Source organism: Hemicordylus capensis, chromosome 3, assembly GCF_027244095.1.
Source record: "Hemicordylus capensis ecotype Gifberg chromosome 3, rHemCap1.1.pri, whole genome shotgun sequence".
NCBI lineage: Eukaryota > Metazoa > Chordata > Lepidosauria > Squamata > Cordylidae > Hemicordylus > Hemicordylus capensis.
In genome coordinates this window covers 191,501,108-191,522,436 of record NC_069659.1, presented here as the reverse complement: position 1 = coordinate 191,522,436, position 21,329 = coordinate 191,501,108, and the positions used below count along the sequence as shown (strand labels likewise).

Here is a 21,329-nt window from a genome sequence, read left to right as displayed (position 1 = left end):
ACTGGCCTTATTCAACCCCAGCATTCCTCCAGTGGATGTTGTATTTCTTCTCTAGACTGTGAGCCCATTTGGGGACAGTGAACCATCTTCTTATTCCTTTTCTGTGTAAACTACTTTGATAATTTCTTTGTTGAAAAGCAGTATCTAAATAATAGTAGTAATAGTAATTGTAATTAGGCAAGCAGGGTTGTGACCTTCTTTTGCCAAGATGGCTGGCAGGATTGTAACAACTGCAGCTTTTTGCCATGATGAGGCTGCAGTAACCTTCACCTATTACATTTCTGCCAGTCATGAAGCATTTAAAAGTATAAGAGTCCTACCAGGGGGAACAAAAAGGAAACATTGCTAGAACTGAACTAGCAGAAGTGAGCTAGAACTGAGGAAATGAGCAGAAGAGAAATAAAAAGAAATCCACTTTCTGCATGTGCAGAGAAGCTAATTTTGGCAGGAACAACTCTTTGCCTGTGGTACCTTGGAGCATGTGGCATGCCCACTGCCTCTTCCTCCTCACCATTGTAGTTTTCATGTAATAAAGTAGACAATTCGCGCTTCTCTCTCTTGATAGGTAGCAGGTGGCTGCTCCATTGAAAGAAAGGGAATATTTGCTCACTAATAAAGAGCATGGTTCTAAAAACTGGCTGACATATTTTTCAGTAACCTGAAAAATATGTTCTTGAGGGTTGTGCAGCCTTTGGAGACATGTTTTTGGGTGGCACAGAGGGTTTCCTGGGGAAGGGCTTCAAAAAGTGCTTCCCCACTTAACTGTTGCAGTTAGTTGAGAAGTTCTGTTAGGCTGCTCTCTTGCTGAGCTGGTGCATTCTGGCACTGTATGTCAGCCAGTTATGCCACATTAAAGCTATACTACTTTTTAGTTTTAAAATTATTTAAATGGCCTCTCAGCTCCAGGCAGTCTTGGAGGAAACTGATTATCTAGACACATTTCAAACTGGTTTTTGGTATCCTTTTTGGTTGCTTGAGGGAGATGGGATTGGGTAGCACTGTTTTACAGTGGTTCCGTTCTTACCTCTCAGGTAGATTCCAGATAGTGTCACTTGGAGTCTGTTGCTCTGCAAAGCGAGAATTAATGTGTGGAGTTCCACAAGGCTCCATCATGTCGCCAATGCTCTTAAATATCTACATGAAACAGCTGGAAGATATCATCAGGAGATTTGGTGCAGGGTGTTATCAATATGCCAATGACACCCAAATCTATTTCTCCATATCAACTTCATAAGGCAGTGGCATTATTATTATTATTATTATTATTATTATTATTATTATTATTATTATTATTGATTCGATTTCTATACCGCCGTTCCAAAAATGGCTAAGGATGGTTTATAAAGAGAAATAATAAATAAGATTTCCCTAAGTGCCTGCCTGGAGGTGGTAATGGGTCTTATTTGGATTCAACTCCCCAATCCCACAAGGATGACACCCCCCCACACCCATCGTGACCCTAGAGATGGTTTAGATCTGCCTGTTCTGGATGGAGTTACACTCCCTGAAAATTAATGTAGCTTGGGAGCGCTCCTGGATCCAAAATTCTCTTTGATTTTTCAGGTTGAGGCAGTGGCCAAGAGCGCTTATCAGCTTTGGCTGATACGTTGGCTGTGCCCATTTCTGGAGGTAAATGAGCTTTAAAAATGATTTTATAGGGAACTAGTGTTTCAGGCCCGTTGTGATAACGGGCGCTAGTAGGGGAGAGTTCCCCCCCGCCCCACTTCCTCTGGCCTCCCCCCCCCCACGCCCTCCCAGCTGGCCGAGACTTCCTTACCCAAAGCAGCCCGCGACAGTCGGGCGATCAAAAATCCATTTTTTGCGAAGAAGAGAGGAGCTCCGGAACAGAGCTCCTCTCTGTGCTAAGCCAATGCCCAAACTGCTGCTATGGACGCAAAGGACGCAATAGGTGTCCTTTGCGTCCATAGCAGCAGTTTGGGCATTGGCTTAGCACAGAGAGGAGCTCTGTTCCGGAGCTCCTCTCTTCTTCGCAAAAAATGGATTTTTGATCGCCCGACTCTCGCGGGCTGCTCTGGGTAAGGAAGTCTCGGCCAGCTGGGAGGGCGGTTGGCGGCCATGGCGGCGGCCGCGGAGGCATTCTTCTGGGCCGTTTTGGCCCTTAATCATTTGCGGGGGGGGGAGCGGGGAAGGAGTATTTGGGCAGCTGGGAGGGCGGGAGAGTGGGCGGTGGCGGTGGTGGTGGCCGGGCAGACTCTGGGGGCGCCGCTGCCGGTCCGGTCCGCCCCCGCCTCACATTCCCGGCCGGTCTCCCCGGAAGGGCAAGGGCCCCAAGGACTCGCAGCCGCCTGGCTGCGGCGGCGGTGCCAGGCCTCGGCGGCGGCTCTGCCGCCACCTCGGCCGGCTTACCCCGTCACCTCCTCCCCCCGCCCGGCTTCGGCGGCGCGGCTCCACCGCCGCCTTGGCCGCGCTGCATCCTCTGGCCGAGGCGGCGGCTTCGCCACCGCCTCGGCCAGTCTCCTCCTTCCCCGCATTCCCGGCTTCTTCGGGGCGGCCGCTTCTGGCCGCCCAAGATGGCCACCGGGTGCCGGCCCTCATGTCTCCCTTGCCCTGTTCTGCGCCTGCGCTTCGCGCAGGCGCAGAACAGGGCAGGGAGGCACGAACACACGCTTGGTGCCCGTCCACGGACGGACACCAAGCGTTTTATTAGAGAGGATGGTTATTCCCTATAAAGCCCTTAATGGCTTGAGTCCAGGATACTTAAGAGAGCACCTTCTTTGTCATGAACCCTGCTCCCTATTAAAATCATCTGGGGAGGTCTAGTTACAGTTGCCACCAGCTTGTCTGGTGGCAACTTGGGACTGGGCCTTCTTTGTGGCTGTCCCACTCCCTTTCAAAACGAGGGGTTGCATTATACCGCCCTGAGACCTTGCGTTAGGGTGGTATAAAAATATGCTAAATAAATAAAACAGTTTTACATATGCTGGTAACTTCCAGGCAAATTAGCCATGTATACGGTATCTGAAGGTATTAATGTTTTATGTATTTTATGTATTTACTGCTGCTGTTGTTTCTTTTTTTCTTTTTGCATTTATGCTGGCCTTGGGCCGAAATAAACAAATACAAATGGTAACTTCCAGGCTTGACTACTGTATAGCACTATACATGAGGCTTCCTTGTACGTAGTTTGGAAACTACAACTGGTAACGAATGTGGCAGAAAAACTGGTCTCTGGGTCTCTATACAACCCGAAGGGTGCATATAACACTGATTTTAAAAGAACTGCACTGGCTGCCGAAGTGCTGGTTATTCCCTATAAAGCCCTTGATGGCTTGGGTCCAGGATACTTAAGAGAGCACCTTCTTTGTCATGAACCCTGCTCCCTATTAAAATCATCTGGGGAGGTCTAGTTACAGTTGCCACCAGCTTGTCTGGTGGCAACTTGGGACTGGGCCTTCTTTGTGGCTGTCCTGTTTCCTGTAAAAACGAGGGGTTGCATTTTAAAAGACTCTTTTTTTAATCCCTGAGGGATTGCTTTTAAAAAGACCCTTAAGACCTGTTTTCTCAGGCTTTTAATTAAAATTAATTTTAAATTGTTTCATTGTTTTTTATTCTGTGAAATTGTTTTTAATTTGTTTTTTATCTTCTTGTTTTATATTTGTTGCATTTTGGATTGTATACATGTATCAGACAGTATATAAATTTGATAAAAAAAATTCTACAACCATACAACAAAAAAAGTATAATTGCTTAAATCTGAGTCTCGAAACAATAAATGCAAATGAATCAGTCAGGAGCTTAAAGTTCATGCTCTAGCATGCTTATCGAAGGAGATATTTCCACACTGAACTATGCAAGATGATGGTTGCTGTAATAATCCACTGCTATTGGAATTCTATACAGATCCTAGAAACATAGTGTTAGGCGATAGTCTCATCTCCATTTTGGAGTTTAGCATTCATCTTGAGAGAGACTGTTGCACAAATAGTTGGTTCCCTGAGGAAAGCAAGCCTTCACTTGGACCAAAATAATGGGCTGTGAGTTTGAATTGGATGGTGTGATTGTTCAATTTCTATACTACCTTTAATAAGGCATCCCAAAGCCATTTACAAAAGTTAAAATACAATAAAACTCCATTAAAAAATCACATTTAAAACCTTAAAATCCGTTAAACAGTAAAAACCAGAAAACATCCCCCTCCCCCCAAAAAACTCACCAACAAACAAAAAAAAGATGACAGGACCTGATTCCTGATGGGACCTGAGGCCTTGTTGGGATATTTCAGGTAATTCAAGACTAGTCACTTTTTGTCTTGGATTTTGGTAATTCAGGCTGGCATCCCAGTGCTTTTTTGCCCTAAGTATCTTCTGTTTCTGCATTTGCAACCCCTGTTAGATCCACAAGGAAAATCCTATAAGTAGTCCCTGCTTCTAAACGTGTGTGCGTGTAATCTTCAGACCAGGAGGGTTTCCAGACAGTTATTTATTCCACCTTCTTCACTGATTGCAGAGAGCAGTGTTGCTGTGTGGCCAAAGTACATCCCTTCACTGGGTTTTTTCTTTTTTGTCTATAGTTAGCGGTCTAATCTGTGAGAAAGCTGTACTTTATCAACAATACATTTGCACTAAATTGAATGCACAGGGCAAACTATTGTAGGATGAGGAACATTGTGCACAAGCGGTGTAGGTGTGGTTATCTGTGTGGGTAGTGATACAGGAGAAGGTCGACTCTGAAAGGTTCAGCCCCACACACCCCTTCACTTCTGCACCTGGGCACACTTCTGTTTCTTTGTGCACACTCGTTCCAGTTCTTTACCCTGCACAGTGATTTCTTGTTACCTGTTTGCTGGCTTTCTCTCTCTCTCTTCCCCCCACCACCGCAATTTTTTATTTTATTTTTTTATTTTTTATTTTTTTTGGAAAAATTAAAACTGTACTAGTGCTACTGCTCACTTCCCTTGTCCCTTCCTCTGTTGTTTGATTTTATAAAGCATAGGAAGAGGATTTTTTATTTTATTTTTTGTGACATGTTGGTTCCTCCTCTCTTGGACCAACATCTGGCTCTCAGTTAGCAATTTGTTTCTTTGTTCCTCTGGGAGATCAGGAAAGTAACACTGGGAGATTTAAAAGGCCAAAAGGCAATTCTCAAAACTTGAAAGTGTGCTCTACAGGATAATAAAGGTAAAGTCAAGTCGATTTCGACTCCTGGCACCCACAGAGCCCTGTGGTTTTCTTTTGGTAGAATACAGTACGGGTTTACCATTGCCTCCTCCCCCACAGTATGAGAGGATGCCTTTCGGCATTTTCCTATATCACTGCTGCCTGATATAGTACCAGCGGGGATTTGAACTGGCAACCTTCTGCTTGTTAGTCAAGCATTTCCCCAATATTAGATGCATGTTTATGCAGAAGTAAATCCCACGAATTGCAATGGGGCTTACTTCCAGGCAAGGAGCATAAGATTGCAGCCAAGTCATTAAAGGGACGGATTCTATTCAGTGGAAACTATTTCAGGAAGTTGCTAATTAAGAAGCAGCAATATTGCTTCTTAACAGCTACAGTGAATTTTATGTTTACCTGTTCAGATTTACTAGACTGTGCAGCTAATTCAATCTTCTGGTGTAAAAAAATCAAGCCTGGCCCCCTCCCTTTCCTGATCCAGTGCAAATGATCTCCTACCTGTGTTACCATATTTGCTTAGATGCATGCCAGCTATCACAGCCTGTAACTATACTTGAATTTGGGGAATTAACTCTAAAACTAATTTGCAAGTGTGCAATGCAAGGGTTTGCAATCTAGGCAAACATCCTAGAGGAGCAATGGACCAGGAGACTAAGCTTGTGAAAACAGAAATGACGTTTATTGAAATCACAGAAACACAGTGAAAAATGGGAGTATTTGACAACCAGTGCCAAAAATACAAACCGACTATGTGAGTAAAAATGCAAAGAATTCATATTCAGTCAGAAATGGCTATGAAACCAACAGGAAGGGGGAGCAGTTACATGGCCAAAAAGGGGGGCAGAGAGGGCACAAGGTATGGAGAGAAGATACTATTGTGTATCTGTGTTCTGGTGTACAGTGTGCCAAGGAGTGTTTTCCCCCATCTTTAGGCAAGGATAAGTGGTGGGGTGCAGGCGCAACACCCATGACAGTAGCTCTGCACGAGCTCACAGCAATCTTGGAGGGCTGACATTGGCAGCTGAGCACAGTGTTTAGGCTATGACAAGCTGACTTTGGGAGGAACTTGGCCTCAGTAACAATGAGCATCTTCTAATCACTGTTGCCCGTGACCTCCAATATTCTAATTTAGATTAAGGTGCTGAGCATTTTGAACAGACAGATTCCTTATTGAAAGTTATGAATCTGATACTCCCGGCATAAGCCGTGCTGGAGAAAATAAGAGTTGTCTAAATTATAACTGTTTGATTAGGCCTATTTGAGATACAGTGTTTTTTAAAAGTACCAGTACCCTATCTCTTGGGTGGTGTCGAAATGAGTATGTAGGAGGTATGTTTCATTACAAGAATGTATTTTCTTCTCTTCTACATGGGTTTCTGCAATTGATTGTGTTGTGTGAAAAAGTACTTCTGTTTGCTGGTCCTAAATTTCATGGCAATCAAATTCATGGGATGTCCCCTGGTTTGAGTGTTATGTGAGAGGGAGAAGAATTTCTCTCTATCCATTTTCTCCACACCATGCATGATTTTATAGACCTCTATCATGTCTCCCTGCAGTCGTCCTTTTTTCTAAACTAAATAGCCCCAGGTGTTGTATCCTTGCCTCATAAGAAAGGTGCTTTAGGCCCCTGATCATCTTGGTTGCCCTCTTCTGCACCTTTTCCAGTTCTACAATGTCCTTTTTTAGGTGTGGTGACCAGAATTGTATGCAGTACTCCAAGTGTGGCCACTTCATAGTTTCGTATAAGGGCATTATAATATTAGCCATTTTATTTTCAATCCCCTTCCTAATGATCCCTAGCATGGAATTGGCCTTTTTCACAGCTGCCGCACATTGAGTCGACACTTTAAACGAGCTGTCCACCATGACCCCAAGATCCCTTTCCTGGTCAGTCACTGACGGCTCAGATTCCATCAGCATATACTTGAAGCTGGGTTTTTTCGTCCCAATGTGCATCACTTTACATTTGCTGACTCTGAACCACATTTGCCATTTTGTCTCCCACTCCCCCAGTTCAGAGAGATCCCTTTGGAGCTCCTCATGATCTGTTTTGGATTTCACTACCTGAAAGAGTTTGGTATCATCTGCAAATTTGGCCACCTCACTGCTTACCCCAACTTCTAGATCATTTATGAATAAATTAAAAAGCACCAGTCTGAGTACAGATCCTTGGGGGAACCCACTTCTTACTTCCCTCCATTGTGAAAGCTCCTCGTTTATACCTACCCTTACTTGTACTTATCCCCTTATCCCATGAGTGCTATGTCAACTGGATCACATTTATCCACACACTTGTTGACATTCTCAAAGAACTGCAAAAGGTTGGTGAGGCAAGATTTACCTTCGCAGAAGCCATGCTGGTTCACCTCCATTAGGGCCTGTTCTTCTATGTGCTTTACAGTTTTATCCTTGAGGATGCTTTCCATCATTTTGACTGGAACAGACGTTAAGCTAACCGGCCTGTAATTTCCTGGATCACCCCTGGATCCATTTTTGAAAGTTGTTATTACATTTGCTACTTTCTAGTCCTCTGGTACAGAGCCTGATCGTAGGGATAAGTTATATATTCTAGTAAGGAGGTCGACAATTTCACATTTGAGTTCTTTCATCTCTTGGATGGATGCCATCCGGCCCTGGTGATTTGCTAGTTTTCACTTTTTACAGACAGTTTAGAACATCAACTCTTGTCACTTCTGACTCCGTTCTTTAGCCTCCGTCTCCAAAAAGCCTGGTTCAAGAACAGGTATATGCTCAGTATGCTCTGCCGTGAAGACATATACAAAGAACTCATTTAGTTTCTCTGCTCCATATCCTCTTTAATAATCCTTTTCACTCCTCCATTGTCTAATGGTCCAACTGCCTCCCTGGCAGTTTTCCTGCTTCTGATATATTTAAAGAAGTTTTTGTTATTCCCCTTGATGCTTTTAGCTAAATGTTCCTCAAACTCTCTTTTTGCTTCTCTTATTGTCACCTTGCATTTCTTTTGCCAGAGTTTGTGTTTCTTTCTGTTCTCTTCATTTTTTCAGAAGGAAGTCGCCTATTTCAGAAGGAAGTCGTCTTCTCCTTCATGGCTTCCTTGATTTTACCTGTTAGCCATGCTGGCATCCTCCTGGACTTAGTGGTACCTTTCCTCCTTTTGGTTATACAGTCTAACTGGGCTTCTAGTATTGTGGTTTTTGAGTAAACTCCATGCATTGTGGAGCGAAGTGACTCTCCTGATTTTCCCTTTCAGCTTTTTTTTCACCATACTCCTCATTTTGGAGAAGTTTCCTCTTCTGAAATTCAAAGTGTCTGTGTTAGACTTCCTTGGTGATTCTCTCCCCACATGTATGCTGAATTTGATCGCACTATGGTCTCTTTTCCCTAAAGGGTCAATGACATCACGCACCAGTCCTGGGTGCCACTCAGGATTAAGTCCAAGGTCACCTTCTCTCTGGTTAGTTCCAAGACCAACTGTTCTAGGGCACAGTTATTCAGCATATCTAGAAATTTAACCTCTTTATCCTGACCTGAATGTGAATTTACCCAGTCTGTGTGTGGGTAATTGAAATCACCCATTATTACTGCCTGCCTCTCCTTGGTGCCTCCCTGATTTCCTCCTGCTACTCCCAGTCACTGTTAGCATTTTGATCCAGAGGGCGATAGTACGTCCCCAGAAGCACATTTCCTTTCAGGCCTTGTATTGTCACCCACAGGGTTTCTGTGGAGGACTCCAGTCCTCCTAGGTTTTCTAGCTTGTTAGATTCTATCCCTTCTTTAACATAGAGTGCTACTCTATCTCCAAGGTGCTCCTCCCTGTCCTTTTTATAGAGTTTATATCCAGGTATGACAGTGTCTCACTGTTCCACCATGTTTCTGTTATGCCCACTATATCTATTTTTTCATTAGCAACCAAACACTCCAGCTCACCCACCTTGGCTTCTGGCATTGGCATATAAGCACCTATATGCTGAATCTCTTACCTGGTGTATGCTTTCTTTCTTTTGGCTCTTTGATCTCTTTGGCCAGCTAGCATAGCCTCCTGTCTAATCTTTATGTGGTTCTGCTCTGTCCCCTTCTGGTTTATCTGAATCTTTTACACCCTCACACCTTAGGGGATGGCATTTGCCAAACCAGATACCACCTAGCTCCTGTCAGCTATTCCCCGGTGTCATTTTAAAATCTGCTCTGCAACCTTTTTTATTTTAAGCGGCAGCAGTCTGTTTCCATCTTGGTTCAAGTGCAGCCCATCCCTTTTGTACAGACTTTGCTTGCCCCAAAATGTATCCCAGTGCCCAACAAATCTAAACCGCTCCTCCCAGCACCAACATCTCATCCTCGTTTTGAGATCCTTCAGCTCTGCCTGTCTCGCTGATCCCGCTCATGGAACATGTAGCATTTCTGAGAATGCAACCTTGGGGGCCCTGGACTTCAGTTTTCTTCCAGCGTGCTGTAGTGGTTAGTGTGCTGGACTAGGACCTGGGAAACCCAAGTTCAAATCCCCATTCAGCCATGATACTTGCTGAGTGACTCTGAGCCTGTCACTTCTCTCTCAGCCTAACCTACTTCACAGGGTTGTTGTGAGGAGAAACTTAAGTATGTAGTACACTACTCTGGGCTCCTTGGAAGAAGAGCAGGATATAAAAATGTAAATAATAATAATAAAATTATACCTATCAGCCTAAATTTGGCTTCCAGGATCTCCCGACTACATTTTCCCCACATCGTTGGTGCTGACGTGTACCACGACAGCTGTCTTCTCCCCAGCACTGCTAAGCTGAGTGATGTCCGCAACCTTCACACCAGGCAGGCAAGTCACCTTGTGGTCAACACATGGGTCACAAACCCGTCTCTATATACCTCTAATGACTGAATCACCCACTACAAAGAGTCCCCCCCCCGGAGGAGTATCCCCTGTGCAAGAAGATATGGGCTCATCATCGATGGAAGGGGTCCTTTCTAAAGGAACATTTCCCTTTTCCTCAGACAATGTCCTCCTTGCCCAAGACCTTCATTCTCCCTGATAGCAAAGGAGCTATCAGCCCTGGAGTGGGATCCCTCTACCACGTCCCTAAAGGTTTCATCCGCATGCCTCACTATCTCTCTGAGCTTCCCCAGATCCGCCACCTTGGTCTCGAGGGAATGAACTTGTTCCCTGAGAGCCAGGAGCTCCTTGCACCAAGCACACACCCATGTCTTCTGCCCATGGGGCAAATAGTCATACATGCTACACTCTGTGCAATACACTGGGAAGTGCCCCCTCCCCTGCTGGCTTAACTGGTTTTGTTAGCTGTTCACAGTATTTGGAGATAGTTTATTAGCAAGTTAGGTCTTAGCTGTGTTGGAGCTATTTAAATGTTCAAATTTAAAGGTGTGCCTTTAGAAGAACGACACTGTAGTTGTGGGTCAGGAGATACAGAAACTGTCGCACATATCCTTCTCCACTGTAAACTCCATTTATATCCCAGGGAACGTCTTATTGTTCCTTTAATGTGTAAACTGGCAGATCAATCCGATGATAACCTTGTAAAACATCTGCTTTCAGATAAAGATGCTTCAATTTCTATTTCTGTAGCTAAGTTTAGTTATATTGCTTTTAAAAGGTATAATGGGATATCATCCTAATTTTAAAGTGTGTGTGTGTGTGTGTGTGTGTGTGTATACGTATACATATACATATACATACACACATACACATTTTAATGCTTACTAGTTTTTATTCTCTGTTTGGTCAATGACTGTAAATAAAACTACTACTACATGCTATACTCTGTGCAATACACTGGGAAGTGCCCCCTCCCCTGCTGGCTTAACTGGTTTTGTTAGCTGTTCACAGTATTTGGAGATAGTTTATTAGCAAGTTAGGTCTTAGCTGTGTTGGAGCTGTTTAAATGTTCAAATTTCCTTTATCAAAAATATGGAGGGAGTAGTAGTACTTGCCTTCTCTTCCCACTGGGCTCCTTCTGATCAAGCGGTCTTGTTTCAGGCTTCCCCGCACACTTCCTGCAAAACTCCAGTGCCCTGTTCGCTATGCTCTCGTGCCTTCACCCTTGTATTCAAGACCAGTAGACAAACTGACTGTGCTCAGGAATGTGACCCTTCCCACAAGTTGAGGGAATCCCCTGCTCAGGCTACCCTTCGGTTAAAGACACAAACACTTCTCCTCAGCCAGAAAACAAACCCTAGAGCAGGGATTCTCAAACTTGGGTCCTCAGGTGTTATTGGACTTCAACTCCCATAATCCCCAGCCTCAGTGGCCTTTGGTTGGGGATTATGGGAGTTGAAGTCCAATAACACCTGAGGACCCAAGTTTGAGAATCACTGCCCTAGAAAATCTCCAGCCCTAACAGACTTAGTTTTTCTTTACCCTCTTGGTGATTTATTTATTTGCTTGCTTGCTGTATTCTTTTGCTTGATATCTTCTTTAGGAGAGAAATACAAGCTTATTGCTTCCTCTTGCTCCCAGACCAGCAGGCAAGTAGCCAGATCAGCAAACAAATGTAAAAACAAGTCTATGCATGCAAATATGCTTTAACAGAAACATTTCAACATGAAACTTAACATTTTCCCATCTCACATGTTTCTTTCCCCACTCCCCCCTCTTTCTGTAAAGGATCCAATATTTAAGCAACTGAATTTGCATGAATGTAAAGATATACAAAACAGATAATAATGGAATCCAGTTTTTGTGGAAAGGGCTGAGCTCCAGAACAGTGTCCAAAAAAAATAATAATCATCTGTGTGCGGAATGAGTATCAAGGCAGTGTGTGCACACATGCATTCAGAGTGGGACCTTCCTGATTCAACCTGAGTGGGATCTAAAATTAACTGAGCGAACATTTTAAAATGTGTGAGCATGCACCCATCTTAGAGGGAACACTGCTCCAGAAGCCCTTAAACAGCAAAATACAAAACCTCCTCTGTGACCAATAGGTAATGTTCTCCTCTAGAATACATAAAATACCTTGGAGTATAATGGGGAGTGTTGGACTAGGACCAGGAAGATCAAAGTTCAAATTCCCATTCAGCCATGGAAGTCACTGGACTCCTGTAGTCTCTCTCAGCCCAACAGGGTTGTTGTGAAGATAAAAATAACCATGATGAAACCTCTCGGATTCTTCTCAGAGCTGATATGACCACTTTCCTCTGCTTGCACATTTGGCTCATCAGAGTATTGTGGCTTTTAAAGTCTTAATAACACATTATTCAATGTAAAAACTCAAAGATCCCAGCCCACACAGCCACCACAGCATAACAGACAACAGGAAAGTTGAGGATAATGTAGATAGAGAGACTCAATGATTTTACTGGCTGTTGGCTTTGGACCAAGAAGGGAAGACTCAAGTTCAAATCCCCGTTCAGCCATGAAACTCACTGCTGGGCTCCTAATCTCTCTGTTCCAATATATGATAAAGGGTACCTATTAGGGATGTGTGAAATGATTCTGGTACAAAACGATTTGAACCCTATCTGGCTGATTTGGGTGATTTGTAGACAAAACAAATCAACCCTGTGCTCAGTTGCCCAGATCGGGTACAAAACAACTCACCCAAGATTCGGACCTCCATTTTGTGGCCAAAGTGGGTTGGGTGGTAGTGCCCAGTGGGTGGAAGCTACTGCTCAAATTCCAAAGAGATTCGGCAAAGGTTTTTTGGTTTTTTAAAAAATGAAGTTGGCATGTCTTTGTGGCAGATTTGGGGCAGAAAAGGGGGTTGGGGGGGCAGAAGAGTGAGCCAGGGGGTAGTGCCCAAAGGGTGCCTGCTACCACCCAGATTTCAAATAAAATGTTGAAAGGGGTGATTTTAAACCCCCCCAAAGTTTGCATATCTTTAAGCTTTCCCCCATAGGGAATAATGGGGAATTTCAGCAGCCCCATAACTCCACTTGGGGGGCACCAGGGTGGGCCAGAGTGGGTTGTTATATAGTGCACATAGAGTGCCAACTATCCCCGGCGGGCAGAGGGTAGATTTGGACCCAAAACAAATCGGGGGTGATTTGATTCTAGTAAAAATCAAATCAAAACAATCTATTCATACACATCCCTAGTACCTATTTATCTATTCAATTTTAACTAATGCAATCGGATATCTGTTTCATCTTATGTCAGTAATTGATAAGCTAGTGATTTAAAAGCCATGGTCAAGGGAGGATTAAAACTTTTTCAGTATTATGCCTAGACAATTTTAGTAGCAATTAATAATAATTGCTTCATGATAATAAAGGCAATTAAATAAATAATTTATTTATGAAGAGATGAAATGAAATAAATAATGAGGTTTGATAAATATTGAATATTAACTTTAAAGACCCAACACAATACCATCATGGGAACCAGTTTCAGATCATGATTATAATGAGTTTTTAAGCCAAGAAGAGAACATGGAATATACTGTACATCTAATAGCTTTTTTCTTATATACATATACATTTTTTGTTAAGAAGATGGCAGGTTTGTTAGCAGCATCTCGTCCTACAAGTTCATTTTCCATTTTCCTGCCCTTTTTAAGCTATGTTTTTAATTTTTTGTAAGTTGGATTAGAACTTTAAATGTGCATATCAGTGTCTGAGTCAAGCATGATTCCAGGGTTGCGTTAGGTTTGCAGGAAACTGGATATGGGCATTCCAATATATACTTCTGGACGTGTTATGAATTTCAAACTGAATTGAAAATGCATTTCTCTGTTTGGACTTCCTAGTTTTATCAAACAATAATAATCCTAAAATATTTTCTGTTTTTAATAGATCTTCACATAACGAACTAGAAAAGCACAGGTAAGTAATAATTATCCAACAGCACCAATATAGATTTTAACATATGCAAAATGATATCTTGCCATGGTATTGAATTAGTGGCCAACACATTTGCATCCTGATGCAATTAATTTAAATTTGGCGCAGTCTAGCCATACATAAGCATTTTTATATATGACCCATTGGAAGTCAGTGGGAATTAAACTTTGTCTAGTTCTTCCTCTTATTTGTATGTATACAAATTAATGTAGAGCTTGTCTAGTCTTCAAAATTTCATAAATGTACATTTAAAATGTTTGAACTTTGAGAAATGTTAAATTTTACTTGTGTTTATGTCTCAGAAGGCTCTGTTAATCTGTCTAGTAGTATAATGCTGAACTTGGTGATGTTGCTGATCTTTATTGCAATTTGTGACAGTGAGTTCCATGAGTCAGTTGTGCTCTGTGTGAGGGGAGATTAATTTTTACCATTTGTATATGACTCTTTATCAGGTGGCATATTATGTAAAAGTTAAATGTTCATGCTTCTCTTTTTCTAAACTCCAGTTGATCAAAGGGAAATGTTTATTCCAGCACAAATGTTTTAAACACTAGGTGGTACTCAGACCTTTGATAGAATGGCACAGCATTGGTGGAAGCTTTTTTTGTTGAACGAGTGATCTCTGCCAAAGGTCTAGATGCTAGGCATGTGTATGAATTGAAAACTGGGATTCAATTCAAGGTAAATCGAAACAGAGGTTTCGATTCGACCTCGAATCCAAACTCCCTTAAACAGGCCTGATTCGATTCAGACTTATTTTGATTCGAGTCGATCTGAATTGATTTGACTACCTTCTTAAGTTGATGGGAGGGAGGGAGAGGGTCTCCTTTCAACATTGATTTTAAAAAGAAAGAGGTGCTGAGGCACCAAGTACCTTTTGAGTTGAAGTGCAGCGGTGGGGAGGTGCAGCAATCCTACCCGCTATCCCCCTGCAGTCCGCTGGGGTGATGGCGCAAAACACTCGTGTCCTAGGAAAGAAACACCAGGCTGTCACTTTAAATGGCCTCCATGTGCTTTCGCGGAGGCCATTCAAAGGACAGCCCAGTCCCAGTCGGAGTCAGCAGTGCGAGCTGAGCGGCTGGCCACAGGGAGGGATGGCAGGTCAGGTCACCACTTTCCTGTCACTGCCAGCTCTGCAGCTGTACTACCGCTCCTGTCAGAAGTGGGTCAAAGGCACCTCCGCGCCTCTTCTTGGAATTGGCAGCTGGCGGTCCTTAGGGGGATGGAGGGTCGGGTCGCTGCTAGCTCTGCAGTTACCACTCCACCAGGAGCAGTTCAAAGGCCTTTTCTTTCTCAAAGGGAGATGGCGGATCAAGTCTCCACCGCCTTCCCCCCACCCCCCGCCAATGTGGGCACTGCACAACAGTAATTTTGGGGCACCTGGAATTTTTTTATGACTGAAATGAAGCTCTCCTCACCCACTTGCCCCATTTCTAACCGATTCAGGGTGATTCAGTCCAGTTGAAACACTTGGAACAGCCAGATTTGAGGTGAATCAGTTCAAATCTGAATCGATTTGCACAGCCCTATGAGATGCCATTGAGTTGTTTTTTTAAACTAATATAATGATTTTTCTTCATAATTTTCTTCTAGTTGAAATTCCATGAGCTAATAAATACATCTGCACATTTATAAGCTGTTTTGGAAAAAGACTTTTTCTGTTGCCTACTTTCGATGTAGGCTCATGAGATCACCTGGCATTGCCTGGGTGGATGTGTCCCTATCAACTTGGCAACGCCTGGACCAGTATGAAACAACTTGGGTACAGTTGTAGGTACACAGAGGGACACCTCAATGGCATAGTTTGTGATGATGTCATCGACCCAATTCAAGATGGCAGACTCATGAATGTTTGAGGCACAAGTGAGCTAACTTGTGAACTGCCTAACTGATTTGGACCAAATATAGTCCAGTTGTAGGGACAGTGAAAGGAAAGTAGGCTAGAACAACTTGTCTTTGTATGCATGTTTGTCTGTGTATGTATGTATGCCCTGTTCTATGTAAGGAGATAATATGGTTGGGTTCATATCTATTAGACCTGTTTCTCTTCCAGAGGCTGCAGATCATCCAAAGAAAATGCACAAAATCTGTCCGGATCCCTTGACACAGGAGCCTTCAAAAATTTTATCAAATCATATCTTCTCTCCTCTGCAAAGTCACTGTTATGGGGGGCTGAGGGAGGAATCAAAGGCAGGTTCCTGAGGAGCTCCATTCATTTCTTCTCCCTAACCTAAAAGTTAGTCTGTTGGGGCCAAATTAGATCTGATGGGAGTAGCCACACCTTATAATTCATGTGACTACCCCATTCAAGTATCTATATATTCTCCTGGGTGCGCCTTGGAATGTGCATCCTGGCGCCCAGTGGCGGAGGCACTTGATTGGCTGAGGCACACCCAGGAGGATTAGTCACTACAGTGGTGGCGGGCCTGACCCAGCCGCGAAGACCAGCGGCAGCGGGCCCAGCCCGGCCATGGAGGCAAGGCCCGGGGGGGGAGAAAGTCGGGGGGGGAGAAGTGGCAGTGGGGAGGAGAGGCGGCTGGGGCCAGCTGTGGTCAGGAAGCGGAGACTGGGGCAGAAGGTGGGGGGGGGAGAGGTAGCCACCAGCCCCAAAGAGCATACAGATTGGCTAGTAAAGAATTATTGTCTAATTTTTATATCGATAAGGAGAACCGAAAGTTTCCTTCCTTCCTTCCTGATTGCAGGGATGCAGACAGAGGGAAAGCTTGAGGAACAACTCCTCACTTACATTTTTTGTGGGGAGGGGAAATACACGTTTGTGGGAGAAAAATATGTTTTGGGGAGTGACAAAATGGGTTATTAGGTTTTGTGGGAAATGTGGGGGGGAAGTAAAATGTGGGGGAAAATCTTCAAATGCTGCCAGGGGGGTGGGGGGATGTCTGCACCTCTGTTACCTTTCCACACACTCACTCCATGTACTTTCCTCCCTTGCCTGGCTTACTTCCATTACTGGAGCTGAGCTTGGGATAAAAGTGCCTGAAGCAGTGGAATGCAAGCAAGATAAGGTTCAGCTTCCGCCACCTATACATTTATTTTGCTATAAAATATAGACCAAACCCTGAGTTGTACTTGAACAGGGCAGGCAGGTGAATAAACAAACATGTCTCCTCTATCCCATCTAGTTTTCCCTTAATAAAATGGTGTCTTCTGCCTGTCAATGACTAGTTGCTTCACTTTTTTAGAATTCTAAATTTGAGTTGAAAGGGACGTTAGATGTCTTCTATTTTAACTTCTGCTGAGAGCAGGAAACTGCTACAGCAATCCTGATAGTCTCTTCCACACTGGCCTCCTCCAACTTAATAGATAATTTCCTCTCTGGCTAGAAGCTAAGGGTGGAGGAGAAACTCCAGTGCTATGGATTTGCTTTTCCAGCGCTAATACAATTAGGCTTTTTGAAGGCCAAATAAAATATCAAGCAACAAATTGAAAGGATGTAGCCCTTCAAGAGGATAGATCTTGGGCTCCACGTTTCAGGGTGACTGGGAATCATAGTAAAACCTGTGTCCAGGCAAAATACCTTCATGATCTTATACTTCCAAAATACTGGAGAGCTTTTACTCTTGCCCACTTTAATGCATTGCTTTCGTCCCTTTTGGAGAGGAGATATGTACATACACTCTATGCTCAACATCTGTCCCATCACTTGAGCATGATTGAAATGGTGGAGCACATGTTGTTCTACTGTCTGATTTATAAGAACATTCATTCCCATTTTCATTACTCTGATTTTGATAGATTTCCTAGGCAGGACTGATGATTTTTATACATCAGTATAAAGTGCTGACTCCAATGCATCAAAGTTGCAAAATTCTGTGCTGTGGCATGTCTTATTAGCTAAACCAAGGTACAGACTGTTTCTTTTGTAATCTTCAAGTGATGTATTGTTGTTACTGGTATAATATTTGTATTTTATTTGTATTGGCTGGTTTTGGACCATAATAATAAAGATAGTCTCTTCTGAAAACCTGTAGACAGGGGGAGCCCAGCACTGTGTGAGGCAGACTGTTCCTCTTTTAGTTAGAAATCTCTTCATTTTGAGGTAGAGATTTCTACTTCAGATTACTACTTGAATAGTTGTCTAGTAGGACTGTGCACTGGAGAAAAAGTCAGGTAAAATATGACATGATGCGATACAATATTTGGATTGTATGAATTGGTATAATGCCTCGTTCCAGATAGTTTGATCAGGTCAGATATTATTATTATCATTTTTATTTCTTGTTTAGACAGTCAGACAGGTGTTATTGACTGGTTTGTTTTATCCAGACATCGGGTCCTTCCCAAGGACCTGGGATGGCTGAATTTTATTATCAATGTTATTATAATAGGTATTGTCGTAGAATATAGGCTGTTCCCAGTAAAGTTGCTTTTTGTAATTGGCCGATGGTGATTTCTGTGGCCCCTATGGTGTTGAGGTGCTCTTCAAGGTGTTTTGAAATTGCACCTAGGGCACCAATTACTACTGGGATTATTTTGGTCTTCTTCTGCCACAGCCTTTCAATTTATAGATCTTTGTATTTTAATTTTTTTGTTGTTGTTGTTTATGCTATTTACACACAGTCTACCAGATGTTATTGATTGGATTTGGTACTTTAATTATTGGGCCCTTTACTAAAGAGAAATTAAAGATAGCATGGTTGTATTCATGCTGTCCTGAGTATTATTATTATTTATTCGATTCCTATACCGCCCTTCCAAAAATGGTTCAGGGTGGTTTCCACAGAGAACTAACTAACTAAATATGATGGCTCCCTGTCCCCAAAGGGCTCACTATCTAAAAAGAAACATAAGGTATATACCAGCAACCGTCACTGGAAGTACTGTGCTGGGAGTGGATAGGGCCAGTTACTCTCCCCCTGCTAAATAAAGAGAATCACCACATTGAAAGGTGCCTCTTTACCAAATTAGCAAGAGACTTTTTTAGTCAGAAATACCTGGCTTTTGTTGACCTTCCCATAGGGAGCAATGGAAAACATTTTTAAAAAAAAAATTACTCCCACTATGGCTGAGCAGAAAGTTCTCAAATTTCTCATTGTGGTAGTACATGTCTATAGCATTCTGTGTGTGGATTTTGAATGAGAGTGGTTCACATGTTTTTGTTTTTAAAAGTGCCATAACTGCACTGTTTTATGGCAGAAAGTTACAATATGTGCAGGAACTGAAGCCACACTCAGACATCATGCATGCCTACACTGAAGGAAATTGCTCCTTGCCTTCATATGAAAGAAGTACCTATCCCCTTTCGTTTTTTTGTCCCTTTCCCAAGTGTTGCATTGGTAACTATTGAAGACATGAGCACCATGTTACTTGGTACTCAGCCCTATCTTTGGGTTGTTAAGCTGACATGGCATGAGCTGGTGGTGGTACTGGCAGAGGCTGGAAGGCAGAAGTACTTGGATTCACAACGGCTTGGTCCCTCACTGCATGTAGGCAAGGGGCACACTATGTAAGAGTGTGTTCAGAGTACCAAGGGAAGTTAGTTGGTATTGGTGGTGTGGCACAGGCAGGAAGAATTAACTTGCACAACAGCCTGGGGCAGGTGGACAATGGGCACACTAAGTAAATGTGTGTCTAGAGTTGAACAAGCGTGCTGAAGGCAGGCAGTTGGGATTGGTGGTACTGAAGGTAGACAGGCATACTCAAAGTCATTTTTACCCAGACTGTAAGCCTGATACTTAGGACTTATGCCCTAATTTTTATTGGGTAAAAAGCCAGACCAATATGGCAAGAGGAGATGGAGGTTGGCATGAACAGAGAAAAGGCATGACAATAGAACTCAGGTGCATAATAGCTTGGCACTTCACTAAGGGTGTGCAGTAGGAATGTGCACGAATCACGATTTGAACAACGATTCGCAGCACATCCCCTGCACCTTTAAAAGGGAGGAGAGCAGGTCCATACCTCTTTCCACCACTTCCTCTTTCAACGACACTCCCCCCAGCTATAATCGTGCACCAGTGGCGCTGTCCTTACATGACACTGGCATTCACGTGGCCTCTGCGCATGCATGGAGGCCATGTGCATGCCTGTGGTGTGTCGAGGCAGCTGGGGAGAGCACCACTGAAAGAGGAGTGCAGTGCCCCCACTCCCACCAAACAAACAAGCTACCAGAGAAACTCTAATTTACCTGTACAGTTACCAGCCAGCAAATCCTCCAAAGCACAGAGCTTCCTCCAGTCCCTCCTCTTTGCCTGTTGCTTCCTTCCTTGGTCTTATTGGCTGGAAAAGCCTGCTAATCAAGCTATTCCAGCCAGTCTGATTCCTAGGGGCCACTGGCCTGGCATCAACCACACCAGGAACAAAAAAAATGTTCTAGTAAGAACTAATCTGCCTTCCTCCCTTTCACTTTTCCTACAACTGGGCTACATTTTGTCCAAATTGGTTAGGCAGTTCACAAGTTAGCCCACTTGTGCCTCAAATGTCCATGCACCCACCATCTTGAATCAGGGTGGATTACATTGTTACAAACTACACCCTTGGGCCATCCCTATGTCCCTGCAGCTGTAGCAAATTTGCTACAACTGTTCACAAGTTAGCCCACTTGCGGTTCACATGTTAGCCCACTTGCACCTCAAACGTTTACGCGTCTGCCATCTTGAATTGAATTGGGGTGGATGACATTGTTACAAATTGTGCCATTGAGGTGTCCCTATGTGTCCCTACAACTCTACCCAATTTGATTCATATTAGTCCAGACATTGCAACATTCATTGGGGAGGGGGGGACACACAAGGATTGCTGGGTTATCACATAAGCCTACTGGATAGTAGGCTAAAAATAGGTAGAAAATACAGCCCTGAAGCCACTAGAAGTGTATTTTTAACCCACTTTTTGTTCTTATGGAACCGGTTTGGTGGGGTGAGGATTGATCCCTTTAAAGCTCTGTACTTTGGGGAATTTGCTGGCTGCCTGTACTGGTAAGTTAGTGTTTCTCTGGTAGCTGTTTTGTTTGTAATTCTTGGCTTTCTGCCCCTTGAGTTCTCTTTTCCGCCCCTCTTACTTTCTCCTTTTCCCCTGCCCCTCTTTTTCTTCTTTCTGTCTTTTGCCTTTTGGCCCCTGACTTCTGCTTTCTCCTCTCTGGTTCCTGCTGCCTCCCCCCTATCTGGTTTCTTCCTTTTTGCCCTGGCTTTCTTGCCTCCCTCCCTGCTTTCCTCCATGTCGGCAGGCTTCCCCCAGCATGGAGGAAAGCACGGTTGTGGTGGTGGGGAGTTCCTTGCACACACCCCCAGTCCTAGTGCCCAGGAGTTGCCACTGCTCTTCATCCTTCTTTCCTCACTAGTCCTTTCTTTGCCAGTATGTCTGGAGTGGTTGGCTTGCTTGTTTGTGGTTTTCTATTTTATCTTATTTTATTTTTACCATTGAGGGCTGTCCTGCTGCTTTTCAAGTTCTAAGCTTGGAGGCAGG

At 43.6% G+C, this 21,329-nt stretch overlaps 1 protein-coding gene across 1 annotated transcript in view; it reads left to right on the top strand.

The window, feature by feature from the left end:
- The window catches only part of MXD4 (MAX dimerization protein 4), a 58,536-nt gene that overhangs the window by 8,319 nt on the left and 28,888 nt on the right, over window positions 1-21,329 (top strand). The window contains exon 3 of the mRNA XM_053307885.1: window positions 13,860-13,889. Coding sequence (XP_053163860.1) covers window positions 13,860-13,889 — 30 coding nt within the window. The remainder of the gene's footprint in view (window positions 1-13,859; window positions 13,890-21,329) is intronic.